Genomic DNA, 17,986 nt, shown 5'->3' on the forward strand with positions numbered 1-17,986 from the left:
GAACAACTCATAAGGTGTTTTCCAGTGATTCGTCATGGACTTTACTAAAGCGTCATGACAACTCAACGTTTTGGTTTTTTTGTTAAGTGTTTTACTTGCTTCATTACTGTTTACTTTCTCATGAATCAAGAAAAGAACCCAAGTATCTTACAAATCCTTGAACAGATTTAATATAGAAAAAGGTCAAGGAAGTGTAGTCACCTGCACTGCATTTTAAAAGATTAAATTTATGCAGTTTTCAGCTTTGCTTAGGCATGCTCACTTCTGGTGTCCACAACATTTTCCTGAGTTCACCCGAGTTCCTCTTTAGCGAGCTTAAATTCTTCAACTCCATCAGACTAACTAACAAGCAGCAACATCTAGTAAACAGCTAGTGTTGTCACAAGATCTTCTAAAAAAGAGCTTTGGTTAGTCCTAGCTTGCAGCCTGAACTCCAAATATGTAACTATTCACTACGCGAATTAGCCTATTGAGTAGCCCACAGATGAAACAAGGAGACATATTTCCATTTAGGAATCCAAGAATGGATTTAGAACCAGCTTTAGACACAGGCTTTCAGCCTAGACCACAGCCTGAATTCAGTGCACAAATGCAACTCACTCAATTTGAGGCTTAGCCATATTTACAACACATGAATGTGAATCTACTCTTAATTAGTGAATCTACTCTTAATTAGGCAAAAGTTTCCACCAACTTTTATGGTAGAAGGTTATATCATTCAACCTTTGTACTGGTTTTTCATTTTGATTTTAGCAAAGGAAGCATTAAGTTTGACCAGTCGTTCCTACCATTTCCTCCTTAATTCGCTCAGTGATTTTATTAGTTGCTTCTTCATGTGCATGAAATAGGCTGATGACACTGGTTTTATCTGGATCCAAGATATTTCCATCTTCATCTCTAACTATTAGATCTAGCTCAAGTATCCTGTGAAAATACAAAGGGCATAATGACAGGGTTATTTCCTTTTATAAAAATAAAGCTTAGAAATGTAATGCACAAGGAGCTGCTTCCAAGTTTTAAAGCAATAATTAAGTTTAAATACATGCAATAGTATTACAGTGAAGAAAAATTTAACTAAACCCCACAATTTTCTTCTCAAGCTGTTGTACAGTATTTATCTATTTTAGGAGTTTATAGTAATGTCACCAACACATTTAAATGCCTGCCACATAAAATAGATTCACCATGTTCGATGACTTCAAGCAGTCTTCATCTCTGCTTTTTAACATACAACATTTGTAATGAAGATGCATAGGTTTTTCCTCTTACCATCTGATTTTATGTTGCTCTCTTACCCTCCCAGTCCTGTTACTTAACAACTATGCTCTTCTCCTTTGCTCTCATACAAATCATGCCTTTTTTCCTTCCACCTTTATTTTTTCCTTCAACATTAAAAACTCAAGTCTTACCTCTATACATCTTACATATTCTTCTCCAGAGTGTCTCAGGGTCACCTCAGTCAAGAGATACCCTTTCTTGCCTATCCAGGATCTCACTACTCCATCCCCCTCTAAAACTGGTCTACTTCGTGCCAGACTGTACCTTTCACAATATCTAAACATGTACTGGCTGCCCTTATGGCACTGCTAATGTTGTTTGAAGCATTCTGTATCAGACTGTGAGCCATCTTCATCACCTTATGTGATTATCCACAACCTCTCCTGATTCGGTGTTCAACCTCCTCTCCCAGAATGACCCACTCAAGCTCCACTGTCATTCCCCTTTATTCCTTCTCCACAGTTTGGCAAGTTTCCTTCACATGTCACAACTCAGCCCCATACTCTGAGGAACTTACCAATACCATCCAACTTGCACTTCTCCTCTGTACAATCCCAAACCATTTTAAACATCCCCTCCACCATGCCAGGGGAGGTTTAGATTGGATATTAGGAAAAATTTCTTCACTGAGAGGGTGGTCGGGCATTGGAACAGGCTGCCCAGGGAGGTGGTGGAGTCGCCATCTCTGGAAGTGTTCAAAAAACATGTGGATGTGGCACTTCAGGACATGGTTTAGGGGACATTGTGGCGCTGGATTAATGGTTGGACTTGATGATCTTGAAGGTCCTTTCCAACCTTAGCGATTCTGTGATTCTGTGATTTATCAGAAATCTCTGCATCCAAATCACAGTGAAGTTAAAGAGTTTCATAACATCTTGTGGTCATTGTTTATGTCTAGCCACAGGTAACCGAAGACTTGCAGCTGCATATAGGCCTTCAGGCCACAATAACCACAGTCACTTGCAATAGCTAAATACAGTTTATAGACAGATTCCAATGCCTATAAAACCAAATGAAGATTTGTTTACCAAGCTCTCTTTCCCCTTATGAGATGGTGGAGCACCACTCAACCCCACATAACCCCATTTTTGCCAAAAATGTGTTGTGTTGCAGTGACTTTTCTTTAGGAAGAAGCAGACAAGGCATTTTGTCAAATAGCAGTTCTCTCCTTGGTAGTTTCACTTCTATTGCCAGAACCAGAGTTCTGCCTGGAAATTCCCTAATAAATTGTGGGGCGGGGAGGGGGGCAGAGGGGGTGTGGTGCCTTTAGCAAAGGCTCTGTACACATCAGACTTTTGCTATTCATCCACCACACTAAGGTCTCTCAGCACCACTTCTGAAGTGGTAGCATAACTCTACTAGAGGTAGGCTGTGTTTGTGAAGGATGGACAAGTTTTGGGTCCCGAGTACACTGATATTATATGTATGTAAAGGCCAGTTATCTGACCTCAAATCTTTACCACTGACAAGCTCATATGTCTATAATTAACAAATAAATTAATATTTCACAAAAGTGATTTGCTATGGGAAGCCTCAACATAGTGTCTAATATTATCACAGGAATAACAGGGAGAAGTTTGAAAAGGAAGATTCAATATGTATACATATTACATTAATGACTTACAAAACTGGAAACAGGAAAACTTTACCATCATCTCTGTTCTAGCTGGGTGCTTTAAAATACGCCATGTTTTCCAGTAGCAGCATAGGCCACTTACTTGTTACCATAGTCAATTTTGGAAGTGACTTTCTGTTTGAGTTCTTTGAGCTCATCTTTTGGCAAGGTCCCAGAGAGAAGCTGTGACCGCCACTCCATTAAGTCATACATCATAGACTGCACCTGCTGGAACCGCTCACTCTTGTTTGTCTAAGATATAGAAGAAAACAATAGGTTTCAGGCATCAAGTTGAAGCAAAACATTGGTCTTGACAATTAAAGGGTGTGTCATATTTGAAGCTAAATGATTGCAGGAGCAAGAATTAGGCAAAGTACTGAGCCTTCCTCCTCTCATCCCACAAATTAAGGAAAGAATCTCCCATGTGGCTGTAAAGAAATTACATTAAATTTAAACTGTTTGTATGGGGATAGGGAATTTCTGTTTTATTTAATTGTGTTGTTTTAAAATTCATTAACTAAGTCTCATCAAGAGAAAACATTATAGAAGCAATATAGTTCCTTATGAGATACTGATAAGAGCATGCTGGGAAAAACATTTCATTGTGGTATTAATATATTTCAGAGAAAAATGAGAGAGAATGCATAGAAGTCACTAAAGCAGTTCCAGTGTCACTCACTGAAACAAGAAAGGTTTTAATTGTTGAATTTAACAAGCAGAACATTAGAAATGACACGTTTCAGAAAATATATTCATGAGGAGAAACTACACCATATTCAAGATTTCTTTGCACCAACAGAAAAAAAGCAAAATCCCATGTCTGGGATCCTGGAACAGTCCGTGCAAGTTCTTGAAACAGGTTATCCATTAGAAGAGACTACTCAGGTACTAGAGAATTCACCATCTTTTGATGTTTTTGCAGTCAGCACTTAATGACTTTTTGTCCATCAGACTTAGGTTAAACAACTCAGTAGAATCAGTAGGGATTAATGTAGGGTTGCAACAAGCAAAATATCTATGATTATGCAAATGTAAAAATTAGGCTTCTATCCTTCAATTTCAAATTTTATCTCTCAGAGACTTGTAGTCTAAGGATGGGTATAATATCATTAAAAAGGTTTGGTCTCTCTATAAAAGATAGTTGAGGCCTGCAAAAAGATTTCAGGTCCAATTTAAATATAAAGATAATTTTAAAAATTCATTAATCCCTTCTATAGTTCTGTATTACACAGTGGGCATTACAAGCATATGCAAAAGCCCACCGTGACTACACGTTGCTTGCTTACAAGCAACACAGATGCTGATGCAGTGGCCATTTTGACTAATACCTCTGAATTTTACGGATTGGTAAAAGTGCTCACTGGAAAAAACAGTTTTCTCCAAAATGGAAAAAAACATGCTTTTCTTCAAGAAATGTAAAATTAAGATACTGAAAGTAAAAAGACTGACTTGAAATTGCCAATTGTTAATAGGTACATGCTCACAGTAACCCTTGAACAACTGATGTTCTAGCATCCCAAGAACATGGTGAATCTTTTTCAAATGTGTCTTAGTTATGTTTGATATTCCTATCTTGAAACTTGTCAAGTCTACAAAGAACAATTTTGAAAAATTTATCAGGTACAGGATACTCGAGGTTGAAACTAGAGGCATGAGGTTACACCACTGCTCAGCAGTAAGTCAGCCTCTTCATTTACAACCATTGAAGAAAATGGTAATCGTCTAAGCAGTGATGAAGTAGTAATTTCTTAAATCCTCACAGATCCTGCCCTGCATCTAAGAAAAGGCACTGATTTGAACAAGGCCTCAATATGCATAAATAAGACTAACTAACAGGCCACACACGGCATGCAAAAATGTCATACCACATAGAGCTGTTTCCAGATGCTTCCCCATTCCCAGAGAGTAGTGGTAACTTCTTGAACTAAAGGAATTTCAGCAGGAATTATATTTTCTGTATGTCTAGGAAAGAGAAGAAAATTTAACACCATGAAAATGAAAAAGAGTGTCTGAGTTTCATGGGTTTATATCATAGTCACTGTGTTTAAGGCAAACAAATGCCTTAAAACTCATTCTTTATCAGATAAGATCCTTAATGTAATAAAACAGTTAAATTCAATACCTTTTCTTTTCAACAGTAACTTCCTTGATGTGGATGAAAGATTTAGGAAATATTCCCTGTTGGAGGAGAAAAAAAAATACAATCCACTCTTATTGTCTAAGATCATTTAAGTAACAAATGAGAACTTTCCAAAACCCACTTCTTCTAAATTTTCTTCATAAAACCATGACTATGAACATAAACTGTAATATCCCAATTAACTGCTGCCTATCTAGTTTTCTGTCCAGCTAGATGCATTTCTGTTTGACATAAAAATATTAAAAGTTTTGTCATATACTTTTCCGCAAACACAGAATGCATAAGATTACAGAAGAAACATGGTCTTCCACCCCCGTCCACCCATCTACTCGCCCAGAAAACAGTACCTACAGTGTAAATACAGTAAAGAAACATTTTTTCTGTGCACCAGCCCATAAATCTCTTGTTCCAGAAAAAAAATGTAGTCTAACTTAGAGCTCAGCTTGATTATCAAACCAAAGGAGAGACGGTGATAGAGGATCATTGCATCTGGTAAAAGAAATATTGATAGACAGAGGAAGTCACTCTGGATGAATAGCAAAATGGCCACTGACGTGAAGGATAGTAAACTCAACGTTTACTTTGGAGCATAAAAACTAAGATCACTGTGTGTAAGACTAAAATTGCTTTAAGAAAAAAGAACTACCTTTCATTTGCAATGCACAAAGAAGGGAGACACTTAGTAAAGCCATAAACTCTCAGTGCTCCTACGTATACATGGTACCACTGCAATTAAGATTATGGTCTCATTTTGTACTACCTAGGGCCATGCAGTAAGATGGCCAGCAAGATGTAGCAAAGGAAGCAACAGATTTCATGACATTGTCAACATGCATTTTTAACTGACCTATGTGGAAAAAAAAAGATCACCAGACAAAATGATCTAATACAATGTGTCCATGTTCTACAACAGCTAGAATGTTTTAAGTCATCTTAAAAGAATGTCATCTATCCATGACAATCCTCACATTAACTACAAAAATTCAATAACTGACATTCACATGCAGTACTTTGTAAAGTCTTTCTCTCAATTAGACTTCAGCTTTTCTAGCCATTTTCTTTTAGCACTGGATCTTAATCAAAGCACAATCATGCCTTATCACTTCCACAGTTTTTCATTAAGATTTAAGTTCAAAACAGTCCATGAAGAAGCAAAGTAAAAAAGAAGGTCCTATTAATAGTAAATTTAGTGAAATCTTAGTATATGAAATCAATAATACTTCTTAAAACATGTTGTGCTTGTTGACCTTGATGAAACCCTTTAGCAATATTAAGAATTAGTTAAAAGGAAGTGGTTAGTTCTGGTATTTCCCTTTTTAGTTTTAGACTAAATTTTAATAAAATAAAAAATTTAATTAGAATAAACAGCAGGAGCATTTTGAGTCAAAAGAAATGTCACAGGAGTATTTAAAACACAGTTACAGTATGGGACAGGATGGAAGGGTGTTTAGCCATTCTCTCAGATCCACCCTCAATTATTGCAGATCAACCCAGCTGATAGTAAATACTCTGGGTAGCTTCCACTGAAATACTATGCTGTATCAAGAACTTATTATGGTGAACTACCTTATCACTAGCCTGGCTTCCATCTCATCTGTGATGAGCTAGAAATCAAAGCAAACAATAAGATGTACTATGCAAACATATTGGTGCTCATAGAACATGCAAACAACAGGTAGAAGTCTAGCGAAAACAATTATGCATAATTATCACAAATAATTATTCATACTTCTGTCTGTTAGGATGTGCAGTGATTGACCAATGAAGTGAAATAGTAAATCAAGCATCTAATACTTCCAAAAGGAAACTAAAATATTTTACTATCAATCACATACAGTTGGAAAATAGACACAAATTAGTTGCTCTAAGTTAACGCAACTTACTGCTAATACCTGCAAGCCATTGAATACAAAATAAGAAAAAGGAGAAATGTACAAGTTAAGACTGTTGTGATTTTTTTTTGTTCTTTGCCAACAACTGTCCCTTTGCTCCCCAGATATCTCTTTTTAAGTGGCTGTGAAGGTTTTATACATCCTTTTTCCAGGCTACAGAGAAGCAATTGCCATGAAGCATTTTTACTGTAATATAAGGCATGAGTGTCTAACTTGCAAACACCTTTGCATTGCTGCAAAAAAATCTGATACTAAGAGCAAGTTTCAAAAAATGGCTTTTCTTCTAGAAAAGTGCGTTTGAAACTAAAAAGTAATTTTCTTGTTACCTAACTCAGGAGTCACCATGCCGAGGGTAAAAAGTATTCATTTGTGGCTTTCTGTCTTTAGGTGTAAGAATACTGACTTTTTTTAATTAATATGGTTTTTGCATATTGGAGATCTATTTAAGAATTTAAGCCTGATGGGAGTTGTTTAGATTGAATGTAGCCTAAAGTATTCTTAGAAAAAAGTGCTGAAACAGACACATCTAGCAGTAAATTAACTCCAAAACTTATTTCAAATGATGCATTCAGCAGTCTGTGAACCGGAAGGCACAGTAATTTTTTATTCATTGACCTGCTTCTCCCAGTCCTTACTTCTAATATTTACCAACATTGTCCAGGACAAACACTGATCATTGTATTAATTTTGAAAGAGAATGGAGATAGCTGACTTCAGAGATCAGAATATGACTGTCTAATAAGAGATACTAAAAACCCCAATTCATGGGTTGATTGCTTGAAAATAGCCTCAGGGGAATGAATAGCGTGGTCTTACCTCTGATCCTTTGTGTCTCACTAGGTAACCTTTGTACCAATCTAAAAGGAAGAAGGAGTGCACTTAGTATGACAACACACATGCATAAAAAAGCATATAGGAAGTCATGGTTTTTGTTTCATGTAAGAACTATCCTAGCATAGGATGTTTAAAAATTAATAGTTACTTCAAAAATACATAGATGAATGTAAAGTGAATATCAGGAAGCATATTTGGCATGACTTGCACATTAGCAAGTATGATTATATGGTCTACTTTCAAGTCTTGCATTGCGAGTACAAATAATCTTACATGGAATTTAACACCCCCATGCTCACGTAAAAAAGGTAGGATAAGCTGTTTTGTAATGTAATATATAACACACACATATATATATGTATCTGTCTCAATCAAGATCACTCATGATACCAGGTAGCCCATGAAGATCGTAGATCTTCTGATTGTGTTCTAGGTGTAGTATTAATCCAGTACAGTACATGCTGTTATTTATCCAGTTTCCTTGAATGTAAGAAGACTAGGCCATTTTTCTGCCATGAGAAATTACAGATTTTGGACCCAACTCGAATAAGCAGCTTCCTAGTGTACAATTCAAGTTAGAAACTCAAGAAAATTAAGGGCTATTAAGGGGATTCAGCTCCATTCATAACTAGAAACTCCTTTTTGAAAGAAATGCAGTATTGCAGTGGTGGCAATTAAAATACTAATTCAGACTTTGTTCCTTCTATGCCTCCGTTAAATCACAATAAACTTCTATAATGAATATAAAATGAAGAGTTCAACCTACTAAATTACAGCAGAAGCCACATTCCGTCATCAAACACGACCTGCACAGCAACAGAGTTGAATACTACTTCGATCTCACCCCAGAGAAAGCATTTGAAGACTAAAAGTACATTTTCTGACTATAATTTCATGAACAGATATTATCTCTTCCCTACCACCTTTTCTCTCACCATTTCTAACACAGCACAGGTATTTCAGCCATGCAACCAAAGCATTAAAAAAAAAATCCCAAACCCCAAACAGTACTGTGAGAAAGGCAATGTTAAAAGTCTCAGGAGAACCACTGACCTCAAAGACAGACTCAGGACAGATTTTTTTCAGGTTTCTAAGCACTGGGATTTTTTTTCCAGTATCTTCTCAACAATAAGACTTCCAACTTACTTCTACTGAATTATTTGCATGTAGTCTCCCATTTAAAACCAAATGTGTAAAACCTATTTCATCCTGTTTGCTGTGACTGCACACATATGTTCTGTGCATATAGTTTGTATATGCAAAACAAAGTAAAATACCATATGAAATGAGCACAGGAAAAAAATCCTATTACTGTTGGTTACTCTTCAGCTGCAGCTGGCAGCATATTTTTAAGATATCTGATAAAAGATGAACTTCCTCACTTGCACATGAAAGATTCTACTTCTTCACTGACAAACATATTTCATAAAGCAAGCTCTGACATAGCATGTTAAGGGCAGAGGATTCAGAAAAGACTTCTGGATAAAAAATAACGCTGTAAGATCACCACTCAACTTGCCAGGTCTGTGTTGATGCAGACCTTTCATGTTTTAGGTGAGGACATGCATCTGTTGACTAGTAGTCTGATGAGTGACATCAGTATTTTCACGGATGCTTAGAGATACTTTCTCTTACAAATAGAAGAAAAAGAGAAAAATATGCTTCTGTTTTCCAAAACATTGGAGGAATGGTTTCTCAGATGCTCTTCTCTTGAATATCTAGTTTCCATGCAAAACAACCTAGAGCTCAGTGGAGTGGAATGGGCTGGGCTCAAACAGCTTCAGATTCTTTGCGGCCTTATGACCACAACATACGAACTGTCTTTTAACACTGAGCTGTTTCTAGAACTGCATAATGCAGCAGTTGCTCTTTCTTTTTAACATAACTACAGTTAATAAGATACAACTGACAGTGGAAGTAGGATTAAGATAATTTTACAATACATTTTGCAAAGCTTGAAGCAATTCCTTAATTTTTTTTAAACTTCTACCTGGTCAAGAACATCACTGCACACTGAAAATAACTTACAATTACAATAATATTTGCAGATATCTAAGTGTTGAGTTAGTGATAATAATTGCACCTTTGTTGCATTATACTAATAAAAACGTAAGTAGCTCTGTCAGACTTGGTAGAGAATTCAGTAAGTGCGAAGGTACAGGTCAAATCAATATGGAGGAATACCACATCACTACAATATCAACAATTAATTCAGCTTCACAAATGTACAGACATTTATGTTCACTCATTCTTCCACTGCTTGTATTTATTTTAGGCTTATGCCAGTTGGCCAGATAGGTCAACATAACAACAACATAAGTTTGGATCAGCATATTGATTATCTATGGTGCATGACTGGACTTGAACTTGTGCTGTTTAGCATGTTCAATAAGTTGGCTCGTTTTCAGAAGTGTCTCTATGATGCTGACCTACAGACTACTTTAACATACTAGATTTCCATCTTATACTAGAGGATGACTAGAGTGCTGAGTATCTCCTAGCAACAAATATTTAGTTTAGAGGCAAAAATGAACTCCATCAAAACTTCAGTCAAATCTGACATAACTTCCATCAGGTACATTACAAGCTGGTATGAAATTCACAAACTCTATATTGACCTTGATGACTTCCTTATTTGGTAACGGCTTCCCAAATAAACCACACATACCATAACATTTCTGATTTTGGCTCAAAATAGACTACCACCAATAATACAAATAAGAGCATTAGACAAAAAGGATTAAGTTATTCACACAGAGAAACCTGTAGCCTGAAGGCAACTGACTTACCTTCAGAGGACTCCAAGATATGGACTACATCACCAATCTGTAGAGGCAGTTGCAGTGTTCCTGTGCCTTTGAAATTGTATATAGCTGAAAAATTAAATGACAAAAATACTGTTTTTCAATACAGCCATACAGTACACTTGTAGTGAAAAACACACATGGTTATTAAGATTCTGATACTAGAATAAATACAGTAGGATAAACACACACAACCATAATTCTATCAACAAGCTTCATCTGTTACCATTACTTAATCTCTTTTCTTGTGAAAAGGCAAAGGTATTGGAAATGACAGGTGCTGCAAACAAAAAAGCCCAGCATATGCATGAAAACAAACTATTTATAACTGCTCTGCACAGGATTTAATAGCACCTATTTAGATGCCGGTCTTCAATATATACATGTTCATTACGCTGGAAAATTGTTAGTCTACTGGTCTGACTAAGAATTTAAATGCACAGTTTACAGAAATTTATGGCAACATTGGTGAGGAGGGGCACAGAGATGCATATGAAAACTGAATTTACTGAATTCTTCCCTGTGTTTAGATACTGCACCTTGACATGAAACTGTTTCATATGGAAACAGTAGTTTTGTAATTTTCTGTATTTAATCACTCTGAAAAGAACACAGGAGCAGCAGATTCTAAAAGCATTCTAATCAGAAGTTTAGCTACATGTGGTTAAGAAACAGCTACGTTTCAGAAAGAATTCAAGAAAATAAGCTTCTTCACTAGTTCTTACATTTTATGGCTACAGGATGTGGGCTGCTATGGTAAGCATTTGTTTCTGTATAGTTTTTCTTCATGGGGTTGGTTATAGACTTTTATAGTAGAAGCTTTAGAGTAGAAGTGGTTATTGAAGCTAGTATCATGCAGAGAAACCGATTAAAACATGTAAGCCTGAAACCACAATTAAATTGTACAAGTAGCAACAGTAACCAGCGACTAACCGTGGCCTCTGTTGTACAGTAAAGGTATCAGTCGGCAGAGTTTTATTCCTTTTCTCATGACAGTGTCCCAATCCATCCTCACATACAGAGCATCCAATCTTGCAGTATTTTGGACTAGGGGAAGACTGATCTAGAAAGCTGAGCCTACTTCAGTATATTCCTACGTTCCTTTTGCTTGCCCCTCCAGGCTTCTGAAGCAGGATATTCACTTCTGTAGGCCAAAATGTATACTGTCACATTAAACATAATTTTAAGTAAAATGTTTAAGTAAAAAGTCTCAATTTAAATTGCCTTCCATGAAATTGCCTAAGGTAGAAGTGTAGAGCTAAATAGATTCATCCTCTTCACTTTTTCAAGTGTTCCATAAATTGTGTATCTTGTTTCTTTTGCCATTATTACGTTCATTATATTTTTGGAACAGAAATTAGGAGGCATTTCAGATTTAATTAAGAGGCTTATTGGACCAGAAATAAGTTCTTATTTTTGTTGCCATGAAGAGGCCTTCCCACTAGTTCCTTCTCCTGGTTGGGTAGAGCAGGGCTGAATCATTAAACATATGGGGGGAGAAAAAAAGGAAAAGAAAACCCTAAACTTTCAAGTGAGGCTCTGCTGTCCAGATTCAGCCATTTATTCAAGAGAATCTTGAAGACACTTCCCCAGTGATCCTCAGAGAACTGCCTTAGCTCAACACAAAACTCAAGTAGTAGATGTGTATAGTAGATGTGTAGTTGTATTCTGACTGGCTTCCTTTCATTAGTGTTGACACAGATTTAAAGAAATAGAAGATGGCAAATCAACCCTCCTAAGTTATCATGATGCTTAAAGATATGTTTCCACTCGAGTGTTGGGGGGGGGGGGGCTGTAAGGAGGGGTGCTGTGTTTTCCTGAAATGTTGTATTTGTCTCAAAATACAGATGCAAATTACTGACTCATATATTCACACTGCATATTGCTTTTGCTCTCTTAAAAACTTCATTTAACAGCAATTAAATCTGAAAAGTGCAGTAACAAACTGACAAAGGAAGTGGCTGTATCAGCTAAGACTTTTCTAAATGAGTAAGTGGAAACTTAAAGAGAGAGATTTTACCGTAGAATTTGGATTGTTTGGTAGGATGAGTTTAACAAATTCCTTTACAATGTTTTAAGCTATAGATCTAACCAGACATTTCATGATACAAAATTATCTCCTGTATACCATTGCAAAAAACTCGATAAACAACCAACCTATTACCATCAGCTACCTCCAGGTGTATTATCTACAGCATCAGACAGCTTGATTATCGCATCTGCTAATTTTTGAATTATTAACTCTGAATGAAAATTTGACGATTATCCAACTGTATCTTCTGTCAGCTGTGACTAATATTATTTCCCTTACAAACTGTGACCCTCTTATACTGCAAGTATCACCTCAGAGTTCACCAGCCAAGAGGAGGGTTCCCTTTCCTCCAGTTCTCTCCATTGTTGAGATCTTTGGGGTTGTGTGTGTGTGTGTGTGGTTTTGTGTGCAAAAACGTGTACTTCATTTGTTTTGCTCTTCAGAAATAGTATATAAAGAAACCCTGCATGATTGTAAAGGTTTTTTTGGTCGATATTCACAACCATTTTCTTTAAAAAATACATTCTTCAGCCAATACAAAGAGAGGCCCCTTCAAATCACTGTGAAGAGCTTTCTGCCACTCCACTCCCTGGCATCCTCTATCCCAGCCATAAATACAAAAGGAGACTATCCTCAAGGCACAGAAGGTGGCCTGCTTGAAAACCCCAGCACTCATTCTAAATCCCAACAGCAATTACTGACCTCAGGAACAACTGATGTCATGCCGATAAGATTAGTGGGAGAGATCTGGACAGCATAGGCCCTCCCCAGCAGCCACCATCAGGCTAAGGTGTTCCCATCAATAGCACAGCTGTACACAGATGCTGTCAGATTCTCCCAGGACAGCACCGAAAATGCCCAGGAACTCCAGCCTTAAGACAGTGTTCCTAAATATGGACATTAAGATTCATTGAGAGTACAGTTAGCAGATTTCCTCCCAGATCAGCAAAGAATAAAAACTTTTAGAGCTTTTTTGAAAAAGTCTTTTTATAGCTCACCATAACCTCAGTGGTAATTTTATAGCAGGACACACACACACACGACACACAGAAAACAAACCAACCAACCAAGGCAAAACCCCCTTAGATTCCAGGTGTTTGTTTTAGCTCCCTCAGGAGATGAGCTGAAAGCCAGCACACCACAAACCCCAATATTGCTTCTGAAAGCAAGTCTAAGAAACACCAGGTCAAACTGCTAACCTAAGAAGGTTTTCCAAACTGAACTCTGCTCAGGTACAAGTTGGCTTTGAATTATACCTCAGGAAGATGGAAGCGATTCCCATCATTCCCATGAAGCATGCCTAAAGAATCCTTTCTTCAGCCAAACAATATGTGCTGTAACGATGTAAGAAGCTTCCGTGTCTAATTCTGCTATCACTCACACGTATGGCCATCCAGACCTAAGTAAAGACGTCTAGCAGTGGCCATCCCAGCAGCAAAAAATGAGTACGAAGACTGAAGAAAATTCCTATGTTTCCATTTAACTCCTACATACCTATTAAAGCCACATCTGTCGGATATGATATGCACAGATAGATACATGTGTATGCAGTTGAGTATGTGCATGTCTTTAAAGCTTGTTCCATTAAGTCACATAGGTATGTACATGTTTTCCAAAGTAGAGTAATGAAAATCTGTAGAGGACATTTCTCATGATATTCCAAGACACAAGGTAAATCTAAGTCACTCTATGTCCAGAGTAGGGTTCCTGATCAATTATAAATTCAAGCAACTGCAGATTGAGACAGAAGTACAGTTAACATATTATAATTTAAATTATATGCCCTCAATTTAGAAGATGACCGGCAAATTGTACTTTGTACCTTATTTGGGAACATGAACACAAAAAACAGTCTAGAAAACTCACGGTAATCCAGGTACTAGAATCCCTTCCTCAAAAAGCTGGATTTCCTCAGTATTTATGTACTTCAAAAACCCAGGTTCTTGCTATTCACATGATCAGACTTTAAGCTAATGTAAGATGGCAGCTTTGAGCAAGGAAAATCCTACAGACCTGTAAGACTGAAGCCATTTATTATCCTAATCTTCCTACCTGTCTTTCCTGCTGGTTTTCCTTCATGTGAAGTTCCTGCCCTGTTCTTTGTAACAAACACAAGTATTATGTTGTTTCAATTTTAAGACTCACCTTTTAATAATAACCCATGTTTCAAGTTGATTTCCGTGGCTACTTTCCACCCTTCCACTTAAACAGAATTTGAAAAATATTTCCAAGGTATAGCTTTGCTGAACCAGCTCTTAATTTCACTTTACCATAATAGGAGGAATATCACAAATGATTTCTATGTAATAACTCATGAACTGTTTTGCACATTCAAACAACTACTAATTAATAGCTCAGCAAGAATCCCATTCAATTTTATTTTTGGAATATGACAACTTTTCTTTTATGAGTAGTAATGTAAAAGTAGTACCTTCTTTCCTTACAGATCAATTCTTTGTGTATAGTTACCATTTTCTTCTCATGAAAACAGGGTGAAATTACTCAGCAAGGACACTGACAAAGCTCATGTGAAAATATTATGCAGTCCTAACAGCATTTCTTGACTTCTGGAAAGAAAGCTACAAAACTTGTGTTCCAGTATTTCTGAGTTAAGGATCTCCCCTTGAATCTCACAGAGCAAGTGTCCTGTAAAGAACATGACATGGACGCAGTTCTAATGAGTATTTCACAGGTCAGAGACATGTACCAAAACTCAAGGCAGGTTAAAGGCTAATTTTATTTATTGCAAATCATGCTCAGCAAAGGGTAACTCTTCAGTTCTCAGAAAACAAGCTGTTATCTCAGATAACAGTCGAATACAGACTTCTTCGCATGCTTAACCTTCAAGCCAGATGGAGGTTTTAGATGACTTGAGCTACTTATTTTCCTTCTTAAACACAATAAAGCCAGTACAGATTCTAAGAACCAGGAAGTTCTAACATACCCAGCTAGTTGTAGGCAGATACTGTATCTGACTCTTTACGTTTTCATAGCAAATAGTAGCATGGTCATTTTTCTTAGAAGTCTTTATGAAGAACAGAGTGTTTAACTGTGCTTTTTCCCTTTTCTTAAAAGAAAGAAGAGATGAAGTGGATTAAGAGATTCCTTTCCCATCTTTGTCTTCATCTTACTTCAGTCTGCCTTTTGCAGTAAGATATACTTCATGAGTCTGCTGTTGTTTCCCAAGCAGCTAGAACAGTCTGTTGCTTTCAGGGGCTACAGACCATGTAAGTACAAAAGTGCAAAGCTGAATACCTGGAGCACCCTATTTAAGTAAAATACAAAAGTGGGCACACGTAGCCTGCATTCTACCATAACCAAGGGATTGCGTGGTGTTCCAAATCTACTCAGCATACTAGTGCTCTTCCAAAGCAGATTGGGCCAAACATTCTCAAGCTGAAATTGCTCTCAAACTGAAACTCTGCTCATCAGTGGAAACTGAAGGCATCAGGCACGCTTCTAGTAAAAAACTTAGAAATTCAACGTGAGAATCATTCATCAGAGACTTGAAAAAAAAGATTTCCAAAAACAGAAGACAAAATAGCCCTATATGGTCAAAAAGCTTCCAGGCTGTATTATTGAAAAAAACTTGTCAACTTTCACAGACTTCATGTCTCGATAGACTCAGTTTGCCCATGTTTCTAGCTTTTCCTGAGACACAAGAGGTGTGCTTACAACAGACCTTAAATTCAAAAAGCACTTCCTTTGTGACTATAGTGGTCAATACCCCATATTCCAGGCCTCACTATCCCCTGAGTTTCCTATAAGTAAAGTTTAGCAATTAGACTATTTTCCCTCCAATTTCTAAGTGCATAAATTTAATTTCCAAAAACCTCTTTGAACGCACATCCAAAAAAGCCTGCAACAAAATCCTTAGTGTGACTGTTTCCCCAGTTGATTTGTTGGGGGGCTTTTTGGGGAGCAAGGGGGTGTACAGGACAAGACAACTTGGGGGGGGGATATGTGTGTGTGTTTAGCGTTTGTTTTTTTCTTTCTAGTTTGGGTTTTTAATAAAATTTTTATAAGTTATTCTGGGTGAAAGATTCTCCCCACTATTCTCACTAACTTATATAAGGAAATAACAAATACATTTAGTTTCCAGGATAAATAAAGGAACTTAAAACAGGCTGTGAGCCAAAAGCTTGGCTAAGAAAAGGAACTCCTGGGTATAAACTAGAGCTTATTTAATTTTTAGTTATCTATTAACTTAAGGCAATTGTGCAAAAGCAGAAGTGGAACACTCCCTATTGAAGACAACCTACATGTACACGAAGACATGTCACATGTATGAGTACTTATATAACTAGTATTATATTATTGTTGGAAAATCCATTTGTCTATTGTTCGCATTTTCCCTATTCTGCTTTGCAGCAGACTAAACTGCACACATGGCTACTATTGTGATTTTTTTACAAAGTATAAAAAACCTTATAATACAATGTTTAACAGAAGAACCTTTAACCCAGTAAACGAACTTATTTGGGGTGAGCAAAGAGACAGCAAGTGGTAGTACTATTACCACACATGATGACACAGCTTGCACAGATTCTCTTTTACATCAAAATCATGTAAGTGCTTGTAGCCTAGAACAGCAGGAAAGCAAGCACAGGGTAAAGGAAATACCACCCTGTCTGCAGTGTCAGTTCTCCCCAGTGACCTACTTGAGATCTAAATTCTGTTTTGGACTTCCCATTGAGAAGCACAATCATACCTACACTTCTTCAAGAAGTTCAATAGGCACGGAGGACACATCTAGTACAGTTTGCAGAGCAGTGCAATAAATGGTTATGTTTATGGTAACTACAGTGGAGGGAAATCTATATTGAAACTACATGTGACAACGCTAAAAAGCTACTGTTATTTTTCAGTTTCTAAATGCCTAGTCATAGATTCCTTAAGATCCGATATCTGCCAGCTACAAATTCTACAAACTAAATATATTTACTCTAAGCCTCACAGCCATGAAACTTAAGGAATTATTTCTATAAACAGTAGGTCTAATCTCATTTGGCCTCTTATTAATCCTGCACAGGCAAGGGTGCACAGTCTTTGTTCTTGAGCAAGTTACTTCACGGCTAAGCAGGTTTACTTTTTTTTTAATGCATACCAAGGAAAAGGTATAATCTTTGAGAATTAAGAGAGTATAAGGCAGAAGTCCATATGCTGCTTCACAAACTGGATATATCACTTCCTTTATCTAGTTAAAGGAAATTTATCAAAGCTTTGATAAATCTGTTGTCTGTTTTTAAACACGAGCAAAGTTCCTTAAAGATACAAGTAATCAATTGCACCATTTCCTATTTGGTGCATTTGATAATCCCTTCTCATTATTCATGCTGTTTGCAGATTTCTTTTAGTCAAATAGTGGCTGTTTGTTTCTTTAAGCTGATC

The 17,986-nt window shown here is 36.9% G+C and overlaps 1 protein-coding gene across 1 annotated transcript in view; it reads right to left on the reverse strand.

Moving 5' to 3' along the window:
• The window catches only part of DOCK2 (dedicator of cytokinesis 2), a gene marked incomplete at both ends in the record, with an annotated part of 201,114 nt that overhangs the window by 180,745 nt on the left and 2,383 nt on the right, over window positions 1-17,986 (reverse strand). The window contains 6 exons of the mRNA XM_082006288.1: window positions 789-924; window positions 2,997-3,145; window positions 4,759-4,855; window positions 5,016-5,071; window positions 7,742-7,782; window positions 10,549-10,632. Coding sequence (XP_081862414.1) covers window positions 789-924; window positions 2,997-3,145; window positions 4,759-4,855; window positions 5,016-5,071; window positions 7,742-7,782; window positions 10,549-10,632 — 563 coding nt within the window. The remainder of the gene's footprint in view (window positions 1-788; window positions 925-2,996; window positions 3,146-4,758; window positions 4,856-5,015; window positions 5,072-7,741; window positions 7,783-10,548; window positions 10,633-17,986) is intronic.

Source organism: Phaethon aethereus, assembly GCF_964289735.1.
Source record: "Phaethon aethereus genome assembly, chromosome: 14".
Taxonomy (NCBI): domain Eukaryota; kingdom Metazoa; phylum Chordata; class Aves; order Phaethontiformes; family Phaethontidae; genus Phaethon; species Phaethon aethereus.